Genomic DNA, 12,987 nt, shown 5'->3' with positions numbered 1-12,987 from the left:
CTCAGATAACTTCCAAAGGTAAAGATGATTTCTTCAACCTAGCTCCCATTGACTCCCAGTTCAATCTCTATTCCGTCCAAACCATCAGAACATCATTGTCTCTCATGGTCGTCAGCTTGGTCTCTGAATGCACCACGGATGGTCTTCTTTGCACCAACCATGTCCAACTAGATAATGCTAGACTACTAAGCCCATCAGCCAGTACAACGAACACTGCTATGCATGATGGTGCCTGCAGTGGATGCTGGGTTTTCTAGTCCAAGAGATTTGGAAGGCATCCAACTGGAGAAGATCCTTTCATGGGTCTGAGCTAAATGGAAAGTTTATTGCGCCAAATTGCTATATGTGTGTGTGTGTAAAGAAATCCTTGCAAAGTTGCTTGCAAAAGATCTCTGCAAAAAAAGGAGCTCAGCTTTTGCAGAGGCAGGCCACCGCTCAAACAATGTATCGGTTTGCTGGCAGATGGCTGAGATTGTCAGTTGGGGGATCTGGGCTTCCAGGGAGAGCACAGAAAAGACAGGCTCTCTAGCTACGGTCAAGTAGCAGTTTGAATATGCTATGCTGGATATATTGAATGCTGATTGATTTGTTATTGATCTTATGCAACTACAAGGACATTGTACGATTGCTGAACTGTTTACTTATATTTCAACTCAACAAGTAAAGTTCCTTTGTTCTTTCAATTCCTCTGCCTGGTGTGGTTCTCTTTGCACGTGGTGTTAACTGGACACTGCTGGTTCCGCTATATACTCTAACCCTAACAAAGTTTGGGACTGTACTGATGACAGGATCCCAATAAGCCTTTGGAGACCAACGACACAACACCCTCCAACTCCCATTGACAGAAGCCAATGTATCCCATCACAAAAATAACGGACACTCTTCACGTGCTGTTAGAGACAACATCTCCGTTTGCGGATGTGTTTCAAAGGCTCCTTCTTGAGAAACAGACCAAGAGGAAGAAACTCCGGTCGAGTCTCCAGTTGTTCCCAGAAGTGGCATCATGACTTGATGTTAGGATCCAAAATGAATCCACATCAAAGCACCTGTCATTCAAAGTAAATCCCCAAAGAACAGGGCGCCTGGTTTCTCCAGCTGTGCGGTGTTTCCGCTGCATGCGTTCCTTCCTTCTTTCCTTCCTTAATTTGAACAAGGCGAGTAGACACCAACTCTCAATTCCCTTCAGGCAAAAGCGCTCGCTTTCCTTCCATTCGCTGGAGGTGTGTTTGCAAACAGTTCACACACATGGAAATCAGGTCCGACGAGGGAAAGAGTTGGGCAACTTCAGAGTGAAGATTAAAGGGAAACATGAGAGATGCCTTTGAGGACACGAATTAATAGTGTGCAAGGGAAGGGGATTTGAGCCGGAGCTGGTGGCCACACACGCAAATCCGTCTTCAACGCAACTATCCCTTCATTGCAACCCCAACTTGAGGGCTCCGTTCTCTCACCGTCTTTGTGTGGATGATGGGTCCTATCAATGAAACGCTTGGGCTGCTTCAATGATGTCCACCAACTGATAGATTTGCCAACAAAGCCTCTGCTTTGACATTAATATATGTCAGTGTTTCGTACTGAAAGAATCCTTGGCCCAGAGCTAGACAGGTAATAGAGGCGGGTTGTTGTTCTTTTTATTGCTCTTGTTATTGTTTTGGAAGGAGACAGGTGCCTTATTTATTTATAACAACACTAGCTGTGCCCGGCCACGTGTTGCTGTGGCAAAGTGGTGGTGGTATGGGTTAAAAATTGTTGTGTAACTTTCATTTGATGTTATTTGCATTTTTTTATTAATTTTATTGTAAGTTATATTTTTATTTATTATATTTTACTATTTTCTTGTATTATTTTTAGTTATTTTCTGTTATTATAGTATTTTATTGTATTAATTTTTAGTGTTTTTTATTATTTTTTATTGGGTTGCTAGGAGACCAAGTTGGAGGAGCTTAGCCTTCTAACTGGCAGCAATTGGATAAAAGCAATTATTCCTCTCTCTCAAATTAGGACTTTATTTTTCTTTTCTTTTTGTTGTATCAACCTAGAGGCGTGGATGATGGGTTGTGTTGTCAAATTTCGAGGTTGGGGGGCCTGTAGTTTTGTTGTTTTGTGTGTCGCCATGATGCCATCACTCTTTTATATATATAGATTTGTATCCGCCCTTCTCACCCAAAAGGGGACTCAGGGCAGCTTACAATAAAACACACATATATAAAAATATAAAATACAATACAGATCAATTAAAATAGTTAACTAATTAATTACAGCAACATTCATAAGGCCCAGAGCTAGAGAGGTAATAGAGGCGGGCTGTTGTTGTTGCTGTTGTTGTTGTTGTGGTTTTGGAAGGAGACAGATGCTCTCAAGGCCCAGAGCTAGAGAGGTAATAGAGGTGGGTTGTTGTTGTTGTTGTTGCTCTTGTTATTGTTTTGGAAGGAGACAGATGCCTTCAAGGCCCAGAGCTAGAGAGGTAATAGAGGTGGGTTGTTGTTGTTGTTGTTGTTGTTGTTGTTGTTGTTGTTGTTGCTGCTGCTGCTGCTGCTGCTGCTGTTGATCTTGTTATTGTTTTGGAAGGAGACAGATGCCTTCAAGGCCCAGAGCTAGAGAGGTAATAGAGGTTGTTTGTTGTTGTTGTTTTGGAAGGAGACAAATGCTTTCAAGGCTCAGAGCTAGAGAGGTAATAGAGGCTGGTTGTTGTTGTTGTTGTTGTTGTTGTTGTTGTTGTTGTTGTTGTTGTTGTTGTTTTGGAAGGAGACAGATGCTTTCAAGACCCAGAGCTAGAGAGGTAATAGAGGTGGGTTGTTGTTGTTGCGGTTGCTATTATTTTTGTTATTGTTTTGAAAGCTATGATAATGATTGACAAGTTGAATTATACAAAGAGATCTTGGAGTATCTTAATGGGAGAAAGAAGATGATTGCATAAGCTTTCACAGACTTAAGTCTTGTTCTATCACTTTCTTTCTCTCCATTGGTCTCAAAAGTGCCGCAAGACCCCTGATATTCCTGATTAACATGGAGCTTTAACTGCCACGGTTCAATGCTGTGGATTCCCAGGAGCTGTAGTTCTACGAGGGCTTTGGCCTCATCTTATCAAACTAGAAATCCCAGGATTCCACAACATTGAGCCACGGCAGTTAATGTGGCACCAGACTGCATTCATTCTACGGCACAGAAGCATCTGTGAAACCAGCAGCAGAGATAAATGCAAAAAGGGGAAGCAGAAAGGCAGGAAAGGAGGAAGGGATCAAAGAGGATCCTTCCTATTGGATTCCTGCCGCGTCGTCGCCTTCCTTCCTCAGCACCTGATCTTTCACTTTCATCTCATGCTCCGCCAGTTGCTAAGTGACCCAGACAAAAGCAATGTCAGCCCTGTAACTGCTTAGCATTCCCTGGGCTGCCTTTGGACGCCCCTTTTATGACTTCTCCCCTTTTCCTGGGGCTGAGGATTATTATCCGCTCCTGAGAGCAACATCTGCAAGATCTGGGCTGCAGCGAGACCCAGACCTATTTCTCATCCTGCAAGGGAGAAAGAGAGGTTCCTAGCACCGCTATCGTCTGCAATTGGACTTCTTGCCTTTCTATTCCATTCTAATTTCTGAGACAATGCTGATGGAAATGCTCCAGGAGTTGAATGTGACGTCTGTAGACCGTCCACGTTTCACAGGCATAGAGCAGGGTTGGGAGGGGAATGGCTTTGTAAACAAGCACCTTGGTATCTCTACAGATGTCCCGATCCTCAAACAATCTCTGCTTCGTTCGGAAAAATGCTGCACTCGCAGAGCTCAGACAGTGTATTTCAGTGTCAAAACACTCTCTGCTTCGTTCGGAAAAATGCTGCACTCGCAGAGCTCAGATGGTGTATTTCAGTGTCAAAACACTCTCTGCTTCGTTCGGAAAAATGCTGCACTCACAGAGCTCAGACGGTGTTGTATTTCAGTGTCAAAACACTCTCTGCTTCATTCAGAGAAATGCTGCACTCGCAGAGCTCAGGCGGTGTTGTATTTCAGTGTCGATGTTGACTTTTGTGGAGAGGTGGCTGCCAAGGGAGCGGAAATGGTCAACATTTTATAATGTTACACCATTAAGCTGTATTCCTGGCATTGCAGAGGGTTTACAAGGTCTTTAGCATTCGTTCTACAGAGTATTGAAGTCCAAAACACATGGAGGTCCCGAGTTGGCCCATACCTGTTCTACGGTGTAGATACCCTTTCATCTGCATCTGGAGAGCAAAACCTGCAACCTGATTATACGAAGCGTCCAGATTAATATCCTGGAGATGCCTTTGCAACTTGTAACTGCCTAGATTCCTTCCCGGAGGCTCACACCAGACAATACCGCCTCCTTCATGCTCTTTTCAGGTGCGAACACCTTCCTGCTGTGATGCTTCTTCTCTCCGACAAGCGCAGGCCCTCGAGGTAATAGCCCTCCCTGCAAAACAGATGTAGCCGCATGCCTCGAGGAGACGGGAAAAATGGAAAGCGTGCGAGTCTTCGCTCCCTGCGAGGATGTTGCGGATGACAAGGACAAGCGTCCCGGGGCTGCCTAGGTACACTGGCTCTCCCTCCAGAGAAGGCAAAGGCAAAGGCAAAGCATCCTATCCAGGGAGGCCTGCATGATGTGCATGCCATTGCAGGAAAAAGGATCGGCGTCGCATCGGCTTTCTTGTTTCCCCCCCCCAAAAAAGGCTCCTACAAGTTGCATTTCCCAGAAAATCTACGAGGGCAATCCAGAAAGTAGATTACCTTTTGGGATTAAAAATGAACAAAGTATAGGAGAAAACATTTACCATATGCAGTTGAAAGCCACACCCAAATACCACTTCTCAACATAGTCGCCATTGAAATCTAGGCACTTCTCATAGCGACAAAAGAGTTTGGAAAGTCCTTCCCCACCAAACTTTGCCGCTTGGCTTGTGTCCTCAACCAGCAGCGTCCTCTTCTCACAGCTGCGCATGTGCATGCGCTCAACTTTCTCCCACGCTCGTCTTGGATTGCTCTTCTGTTTTGCAAATGCTTGCAAGGAAGGTTATGGCAACAGTTTTTTGGGACAGGAAAGGTGTGCTTCTTGCGAAACCTTAGAAGAGCAATCCAGGACGAGTTGAGGACGCAAGCCAAGCGGCAACGTTTGGTGGGGAAGGACTTTTCAAACTCTTTTATCACTATGAGAAGTGCCTAGATTTCAATGGGGACTATGTTGAGAAGTGGTATTTGGGTCTGGTTTTCAACTGCATATGGTAAATGCTTTCTCCTATACTTTGTTCATTTTTAATTCCAAAACGTAATCTACTTTCTGGATAGCCCTCGTAATTAGTCTAAATGGCGCACGATAAAGAAGAGGAGCCCTGCCACCTGTAAGCAGAATGTTTTGAGATGATGCTTTTTATATGCAAATCTTTATGGAGTTAAAATAACTGGGCCCTATAAATAAATCAGTGGAGGGGGAAATCACTCACAACAGCAAGAGCGTGAATTCACTACACCTGGATGCATCTACACTGGAGAATCAATGCATTTTGACTCCACTTTAACTGCCATGTCCTGGAAGGTGTAGTTTCTACTCTTTGGCGGAGAGGGAGAAAGGCCTTGTAAAACTAGAGCTCCCGCGATCCCATAGCATTGAGCCGTGGCTGCTCAAGTGGCATCAAACTGCATTCATCCTCCCAAGTAGATGCACACTCAGTCTACCCTTTGCGTGATAGGAATGCACACACATTTTGGTGGATTGCCTGTTTGAACAAAAGCAAACCAAAGTGCTATCTTGTGAGAAATAGTCCCTAATTTTATTAATTGCTTGTCAGGTCTTCTCCAGGCGCTAAGTGTTTGTGTTTCTCCCATTCCAGAAGCAATTCAATTTAATTACGCTCCGGCAGCCCAAAACCACTTTGCCACGTTTGTGTTGGAGGGCTCCTCTTCCCGGCTCAAGATCCGACAGCAAGAAAATTGCATAATTTGGTCATTGGGAAGTTACATAAATGCATTAGGAGAACTCTGGGATCATTGTGTCTTTAAATACATCCCTCTGCGTCAGGATGATAAGTTGGCACCTCCTTGTAATGCTATTTTGGGGGATTGTGATACAAACCTGGGCTTCTGATGGATTTGGGAGCCCTTGGGTGCATCTGCACTGTAGAACTGATGCAGTTTGACACCACTTTAACTGTCACGGCACAATTATGTTGTCGAACACAGCACCCCCACCCCAGTTGATTGCTTCGATCAGGTTAGATTTCAATCAGGAAAGGGAGCGGGTGAAGTGGGAAGTTTGCATAGCTGTCAAATGCATAAAACCTGATGTCTCTGTATTCATGGTTATGCTTGTACATTTACGGCATCAGCCCTACTTGCATCCTTTCTGGTGTGATCATAATTAAAACCCTATGTGGATGTTTTCACCTGGAGAGTGTGTTCTTTAATCTGGAACATTGGGCTGTTAGTGTCGTGCTCGCCAGGCATGGACTCTCCATATCTTTGGTCCAAGTCTAAATACAGTTGTAATCTCAAATGTGCTACATACAAGATCATTTTCCATTCTGAAATTTCAGATTAACACGACTATGGCTTTTAATTCCACCACCAAGTTGAGGAAGTAACTATGTTTAAAGAAAACATGGGAAGATGACGACATAGGATCACTTGGCACAAGAGCTTCTTACATGATGGATCGAGAAGAAATTCATTTTTTTCCACCTTGAACATGTCTGGAAAATCCACAATTGCTTTGTCTGCCCTGAATTGTTTGTCCTCCACTTACTTCTCCCCAAAGTGATCCTTCCTGGGATATTATTTCCCCCCCCCCCCCCTTTATCTGTCTGCAACTGTGAACGTGATTGATGTGGCTCACAAAGCAGAAGTCGGAGTCATTTGCATGTCTAATGACAGAGAAACAATGCCGTTAAATTTTAATGAAGGGTTGATTCATAACCGTGTCACACACCAAGGGCAAAGGGTGGGGAAGGGGATCCGTGGGTTTCTTAATAATAATAATAATAATAATAATAATAATAATAATAATAAGTTTATTTATATCCCGCCTCCATCTCCCCCGAAGGGGACTCAGGGCGGCTTACAGCACAATCGGATACAAAACAATACAAAATAAAATATGAAACATCAGGAAAAAAACCCAATAATAATATATACACAGCAACCGAAAAAAGAAAAAAAGAAAAAACACAACACGGTATTAAAACATCGAATTAAAAACAATGAGGTTGCAATAGTGGATAAGCAAGGTGCACATTATAAGTTACAGATTTTTTAAATAAAGTGCAATAGATTCATTCAAGGTCACATTGGGTAGGGAGGAGCCCTGAATTAATAACAAGTAATCAGGAAAAGAGCGACCAGTACAAAAGGTCGAGGAGTATAGTTGTAATTATGATGGGAATAGGTCTTCAAGATTTCTTGCAAGATTTAGGGAGGTTCGTGGAGACACAGGTATCATAGAAGACCACTAACTACATATCTCCTATAGAGCCAGAAATCCATTTAGTAGAATCCCAGATTCAATCTGATTCAGTCTAATCTGTTAGGAATTGTGGGAGTTGAAGTCCAAAATTCCTGGAGAGCTAAAGTTTGCTCATGCCTGAATTGCACCTTCAAATCTAACTTCAAGTTGGAAGGAAGGAGGGAACCAGCCTCAAACGACTCTGCAACTCTTATGCGAGGAACACAAAAATACAGTGTTCACTCATTTATTGCTGGGGTTAGGTTCCAGGACCACCCACAATAAGTGAAAATCCGCAAAGTAGGGACACCATGTTTATTTTAATATTTATACAATATTTTAGTAGTTACACACTATTTTAAGTCTTTATCAACCAATCGTGTGTTGATAAATCACCTCCTTCTCCTCCCGTTGCCGCTTGGGCTCCTTTTCTTTCCCTTTGGCTTCTCCTTCCTCCCTTCCTTAGGCTGCAAATTGTAATTTTTTATTATTTATAATAGTTTTTTTTTAGAGTTTATTGAAAAACCGCAAAACAGTGAATCCGCGAAAAGTGAACTGCGAAGTAGTGAAGGAACACTGTATCCATCTTGCCACCCAAAAAATGGAGGTGCGACTATTATGCAATGAAATATAGTTAACCTATTGAATTTCCCAATGCACAGCAAAACATAGTTTTAGATGTCTTTGCTATGGTTTGGGTTCATGAGACTGCTCCAAAACACAACCAAGTGTCTTGACACTGTGACAAACCACAGCTAAGCTCTCTTCGCAGAAATTTGTGCATGTGAGACGATTACAACACAATCAGTTGTTCGGATAGTATTGTAAACCATGGTTAAGCCTTCTTTGCAGTGGTTTGTCCCAATCTAACTGCTTGGCCCCCAACAAAGGCGTTTATGATTAGTTCGTTAACTTTGCATAACTTATTGTACTTCCAATGAAAACAGAACCCGGGAGCCAAACACATCTGTCTTCCTAACGACTTTGCAGGGCCTATTTAAAAGCAATAACGCCGCTAATAGATGCAATCACTTATTTATTGTCAAGGAACAATGGCTCTCTAGTTCATCATTGACACCCCTCAAAGTCTGCTGCAATTGCAAGAATGTGGTCTTTTGTTTTGCCTTTAAAGCTTTGATATCCTCCAGAGCAGGAATGGGCAAACTTGGGTCCTGCAGGTGTTTTGGACTCCAACTCCCACCATTCCTAACAGCCTCAGGCCCCTTCCTTTTGCCCCTCAGCCGCTTAAGCGGAGGATGAAAGAATCCCTCTTTCTCTCCTGTGTGAGAGGAGGGATCAGTCCTGCGCGTCTTTTGGACTCCAACTCCCAGCATTCCTAACAGCCTCAGGCCCCTTCCTTTTCCCACTCAGCCTTCTCAATCAATCAATCAATTTATTAATGCTCCGACCAATGGTCATAGGGGCCGGGCTGTGGCGCAGTTGGCTAGTAACCAGCTGCTATAAATCACTACTGACCAAGAGGTCATGAGTTCGAAGCCCAGGTCGGGTTAAGCCTCCGACCATTAATAGCCCCGGCTTGCTGTTGACCTATGCAGCCCCAAAAGACAGTTGCACCTGTCAATTAGGGAAATTTAGGCACGTTTTATGCGGGAGGCTAATTTACAACACCATAAAACTGCCAGCAAAACACGAGGAAAGGAATGAGGAAGTACAGCCACTACTGGACGGTGAAGCAACAGCTCCCCCTGTGGCCGGAATCGTGAAGCTGGAAAAATGTTAAAAAATGCCTCTGAGTTTGTCTAATGTATGTTGTTTGTCTGTTGGCATTGAATGTTTGCCACATATGTGTTCATTGTAATCCGCCCTGAGTCCCCTTCGGGGTGAGAAAGAAGGGCGGAATATAAATACTGTAAATAATAATAATAATAATCACTCAGCCTTCTCAGTTCCCTTATGAAATGGGAGTTTTCCTGAGAAGCCAGATTAGGTTTGAGAACGGAGGGAGTGAAGAATAGACTTAAGCGGCTGAGGGGCAAAAGGAAGGGGCCTGAGGCTGTTAGGAATGGTGGGAGTTGGAGTCCAAAACACCTGGAGGACCCAAGTCTGACCATTCCTGCTCCAGACCTTCCAGATCCAACCATAATGTTGGCATCCCGTTGACCCTGAAATCATGTCAATACGCAGAAGCCCTGCTCGCCGTTCATTTCCAACATCCCACACCGTAAATATCACACAAATGCACTAATTCAATCCGATGCGGAAAGCAAGGGATGCGTGGGAGGCAGGAATTATTAAAATAAAGAACCTGGCGGGGGGTTTTTACAAATGAATCTCAATGTTTATAACGGGGGAAGAGGGGGCAGGATCGCTTTGTTTAAGGATTTCCCCTTCTCCCTCCTGCTCCTTGATGTTCTGACAGGAAGAGCATTTAAATATTGAAAGAGGAGACATTGTAAAACGTCACCGTTTATACCCGTCATGAAAAATAAGAAATCCAGACACAGGCTGGAGGGAATATCACGCAAATGCTCCATTCATGTTTTTTTCCTCCCAAGTGTTTGGACCTTAATGGGAACCATTAAGGAAACCCTTCTCTTTTATTGTGCTTTAACTTTTGTTTTATGTATGTTAATATGTGTATGTTTAAATATATGCTTTCCTGGTTGTATCTTAACGATGCTTTAATATGTGCTTCTGTAGGCAGATTTGATTGTGCTGTGCCCCATTTTGAGCCAAAAGGAGAGGTGAGTAATAATAATAATAATAATAATAATAATAATAATAATAAATATTAATATTATTATATGCTTTTGTGATTGTATTTAAATATGTTTTAATATGTAGCACTTTTAACTTCCTCCAAGTTTACGAGTCTCACTCAGCACACTTTTGCTCAGTTCATTTTATAATTTTATGGCTGTGTTTTCACTTGTGTTCTATTAATTGTTGTTGACTTTATTTTATGTCTTTTTAATTTTCATTTGCGCATTTTTCGGTACTTGATGTTATTGTATGTTCGTTTTGTATTTGTAAGCCGCCCCGAGTCCCCCCGGGGAGATGGAGACAGGGTACAAAAATAAAATTATTATTATTATTATTATTATTATTATTATTATTATATGTGTTTTATAGTTGTATTTGACTGTGTTGTGTCCCACCTTGAGCCAAAAGGAGAGGTGTGTAAATAAATAAATAAATAAATAAATAAATAAAAATAATAAGTATTATTATTATTAATAATAATATTAATGCATGCTTTTATGGTTGCATTTTCACTATGTTGTAATATGTGCTTTTATAGATGTATGTGACTATGTTGTGCTCTGCTTTGAGCTGAAAAGAGAGGCAGGTAATAAATTATTGCTGTTGTTGTTGTTGTTTAAAACAACAACAACAACAACAACACTTTATTTATATTCCGCCCTTCTCCCTGATGGGACTCAGAGTGGATTACAGTATAAACAGATACAGGCAAACATTCAATACCTTGTCCCAATACAATGAGACAAACACAAACAGAGGCAAAGGCTTCTCCTTTCATTCCTGGCTTTGTTACAATACAATGAGACACATAAACACAAACAAAGGCAAAGGCTTCTCCTTTCATTTCTGGCTTTGTTACAATACAATGAGACACACAAACACAAACAAAGGCAAAGGCTTCTCCTTTCCTTTCCGGCTTTGTTCCAATACAATGAGACACACAAACACAAATAAAGGCAAGGGCTTCTCCTTTCATTTCTGGCTTTGTTCCAATACAATGAGACACACAAACACAAACAAAGGCAAAGGCTTCTCCTTTCATTTCTGGCTTTGTTACAATACAATGAGACACACAAACACAAACAAAGGCAAAGGCTTCTCCTTTCATTTCTGGCTTTATTACAATACAATGAGACACACAAACACAAATAAAGGCAAGGGCTTCTCCTTTCATTCCCGGCTTTGGAGGCGGTGCTCATCTCTGGCTTTGGGGGAGGTTCTCTTCTCCATCCCAAGCCTTTGTTGTCACCTCCTGTTCATGTGACCGGCATGACTGCTTGGGGTGTCTTATGTTAAGTCTCCCCTCCCTAATTATTTAATAACTAATTGATTAGCAGCCCACTTTCATATTACATTTTTATAACATTTGGGTTTAAATCCACATTTTAAAGGAGCCATTCAAGATTATTTTATTGTCTGGACTAAAAACCAGGGCGGATCCAATGACACACCAATATGGTAGACACATGTTACTGTCACATCCAGGTTGGCTGGAACCCAGTGTGTGTCCACCCCAAAAGCACCAATAGACTCAATTAAGAGCAGAGCGGCGTTATAAACAGGGAGATCATTTCGGAGCCAAAAGAGAAAGGAAATTAAACCCGAGCTGCTCCTGTCCTCGTGAGCCAAAGCGACAGTGAGAGCCGACTTCTCGGCAGCCGGCTCCCTCCCGACTGCTCATTAATGGAAAACCACATTTGAAAGCCTGCAGATAATTAAATAAGAGCATCGCAGAAAGGATACTATTGCGCTTCCACTTTTTCTCCTCCTGGGAGTTCAATTATAAAAAGGCTCAGATTGGCGTGTGGTTCCATGTTGGGGAATGCATCCACACCTTTCTGAAAAATATACATTTCTAATGGCGAAACCTTGACAATGTGGCTCTGATTGGTAAAGGCAGGCACCATTTCCAACCCGTTTCATTTCCATGTTGGCACATAGCAAACTATAACATCCTTTGTTGGGCCATGCACAAAATACACCATGCGCACATTCAGTCTCCTTCTTCCGAGTCCCAAGTGGGAGTGATTTGAAACCCTTCAAATAGTGTTTTAATCTGAATTTTAAAGGAGCTATCCAAGGTAGCAAACCTATTTTGCCTTCAGGACCTTGGAGAGGGCCTTTCAAGTTCAAGCCTATGAAATGCATGGGGTTTCCATAAATCAGCAGATGATTTAAAGGTACATAAACACACAAATAAGGCCAGAAGACCCTAAAACAGGCATGGACCAACCTGGCCCTCTAAGTGTTTTGGACTTCAACTCCCACAGTTCCTAACAGCTTCAGACCCCTTTCTTCTCCCCTTCAGCCTCATGTTCCTTTAATACTGTTTCATGGCAGATAGTGAAGTCTACAGATTTGTGTCCAGTCCTCCAGTTCTTCTTCAACAGCCAAACTCTATAGTATTTCAATATAATGGAGCTCTGACTTACCACCAGGGAGAGTGGCCTTTTCCACGACACAACGCCAATCAGACCCGACAGCAGCACCTGAAACCAAGTCAAAAGCATTAGATGAACCTCAAGAGATCCAAATCAGCAAAAAAACCCACAGTGCAGATCAGAGCAGGTTACCTTTTTTTGCTCTCGGTATCTAATTATATTTTATTAACTTCTCTCTTTTGGTTGACCATTGCTTCCCACTTTATGATGCGCCCTGAGCCACCTTGGCCTTTTCTTTGGATGCTTAGACAGTGTTTCTAAAGGCATTTGAGGAAATGAAGGAAAATCTGACTGAGAAGTTCTTATATGGGGTGGGATATCCTCTTTTTGCCCCATCGAAACCTTCGACCTCAAAGATCCCACAGAGACTATCATATCACAT

The 12,987-nt window shown here is 42.5% G+C and overlaps 1 protein-coding gene across 2 annotated transcripts in view; it reads right to left on the bottom strand.

The window, feature by feature from the left end:
• The window catches only part of entrep2 (endosomal transmembrane epsin interactor 2), an 81,761-nt gene that overhangs the window by 33,632 nt on the left and 35,142 nt on the right, over nucleotides 1-12,987 (bottom strand). For both annotated transcript variants that reach the window (XR_010000932.1, XM_062963345.1), the window contains exon 2: nucleotides 12,597-12,653. Coding sequence is in view for 1 of the 2 variants with exons in the window: in XM_062963345.1 (XP_062819415.1) it covers nucleotides 12,597-12,653 (57 nt within the window). In the remaining variant the exon portion in view is untranslated. The remainder of the gene's footprint in view (nucleotides 1-12,596; nucleotides 12,654-12,987) is intronic.

Source organism: Anolis carolinensis, unplaced genomic scaffold, assembly GCF_035594765.1.
Source record: "Anolis carolinensis isolate JA03-04 unplaced genomic scaffold, rAnoCar3.1.pri scaffold_11, whole genome shotgun sequence".
Classification (NCBI taxonomy): Eukaryota; Metazoa; Chordata; class Lepidosauria; order Squamata; family Dactyloidae; genus Anolis; species Anolis carolinensis.
Note: the sequence above shows the minus strand (reverse complement) of the source record. Positions and strands in the feature narration are given on the sequence as shown.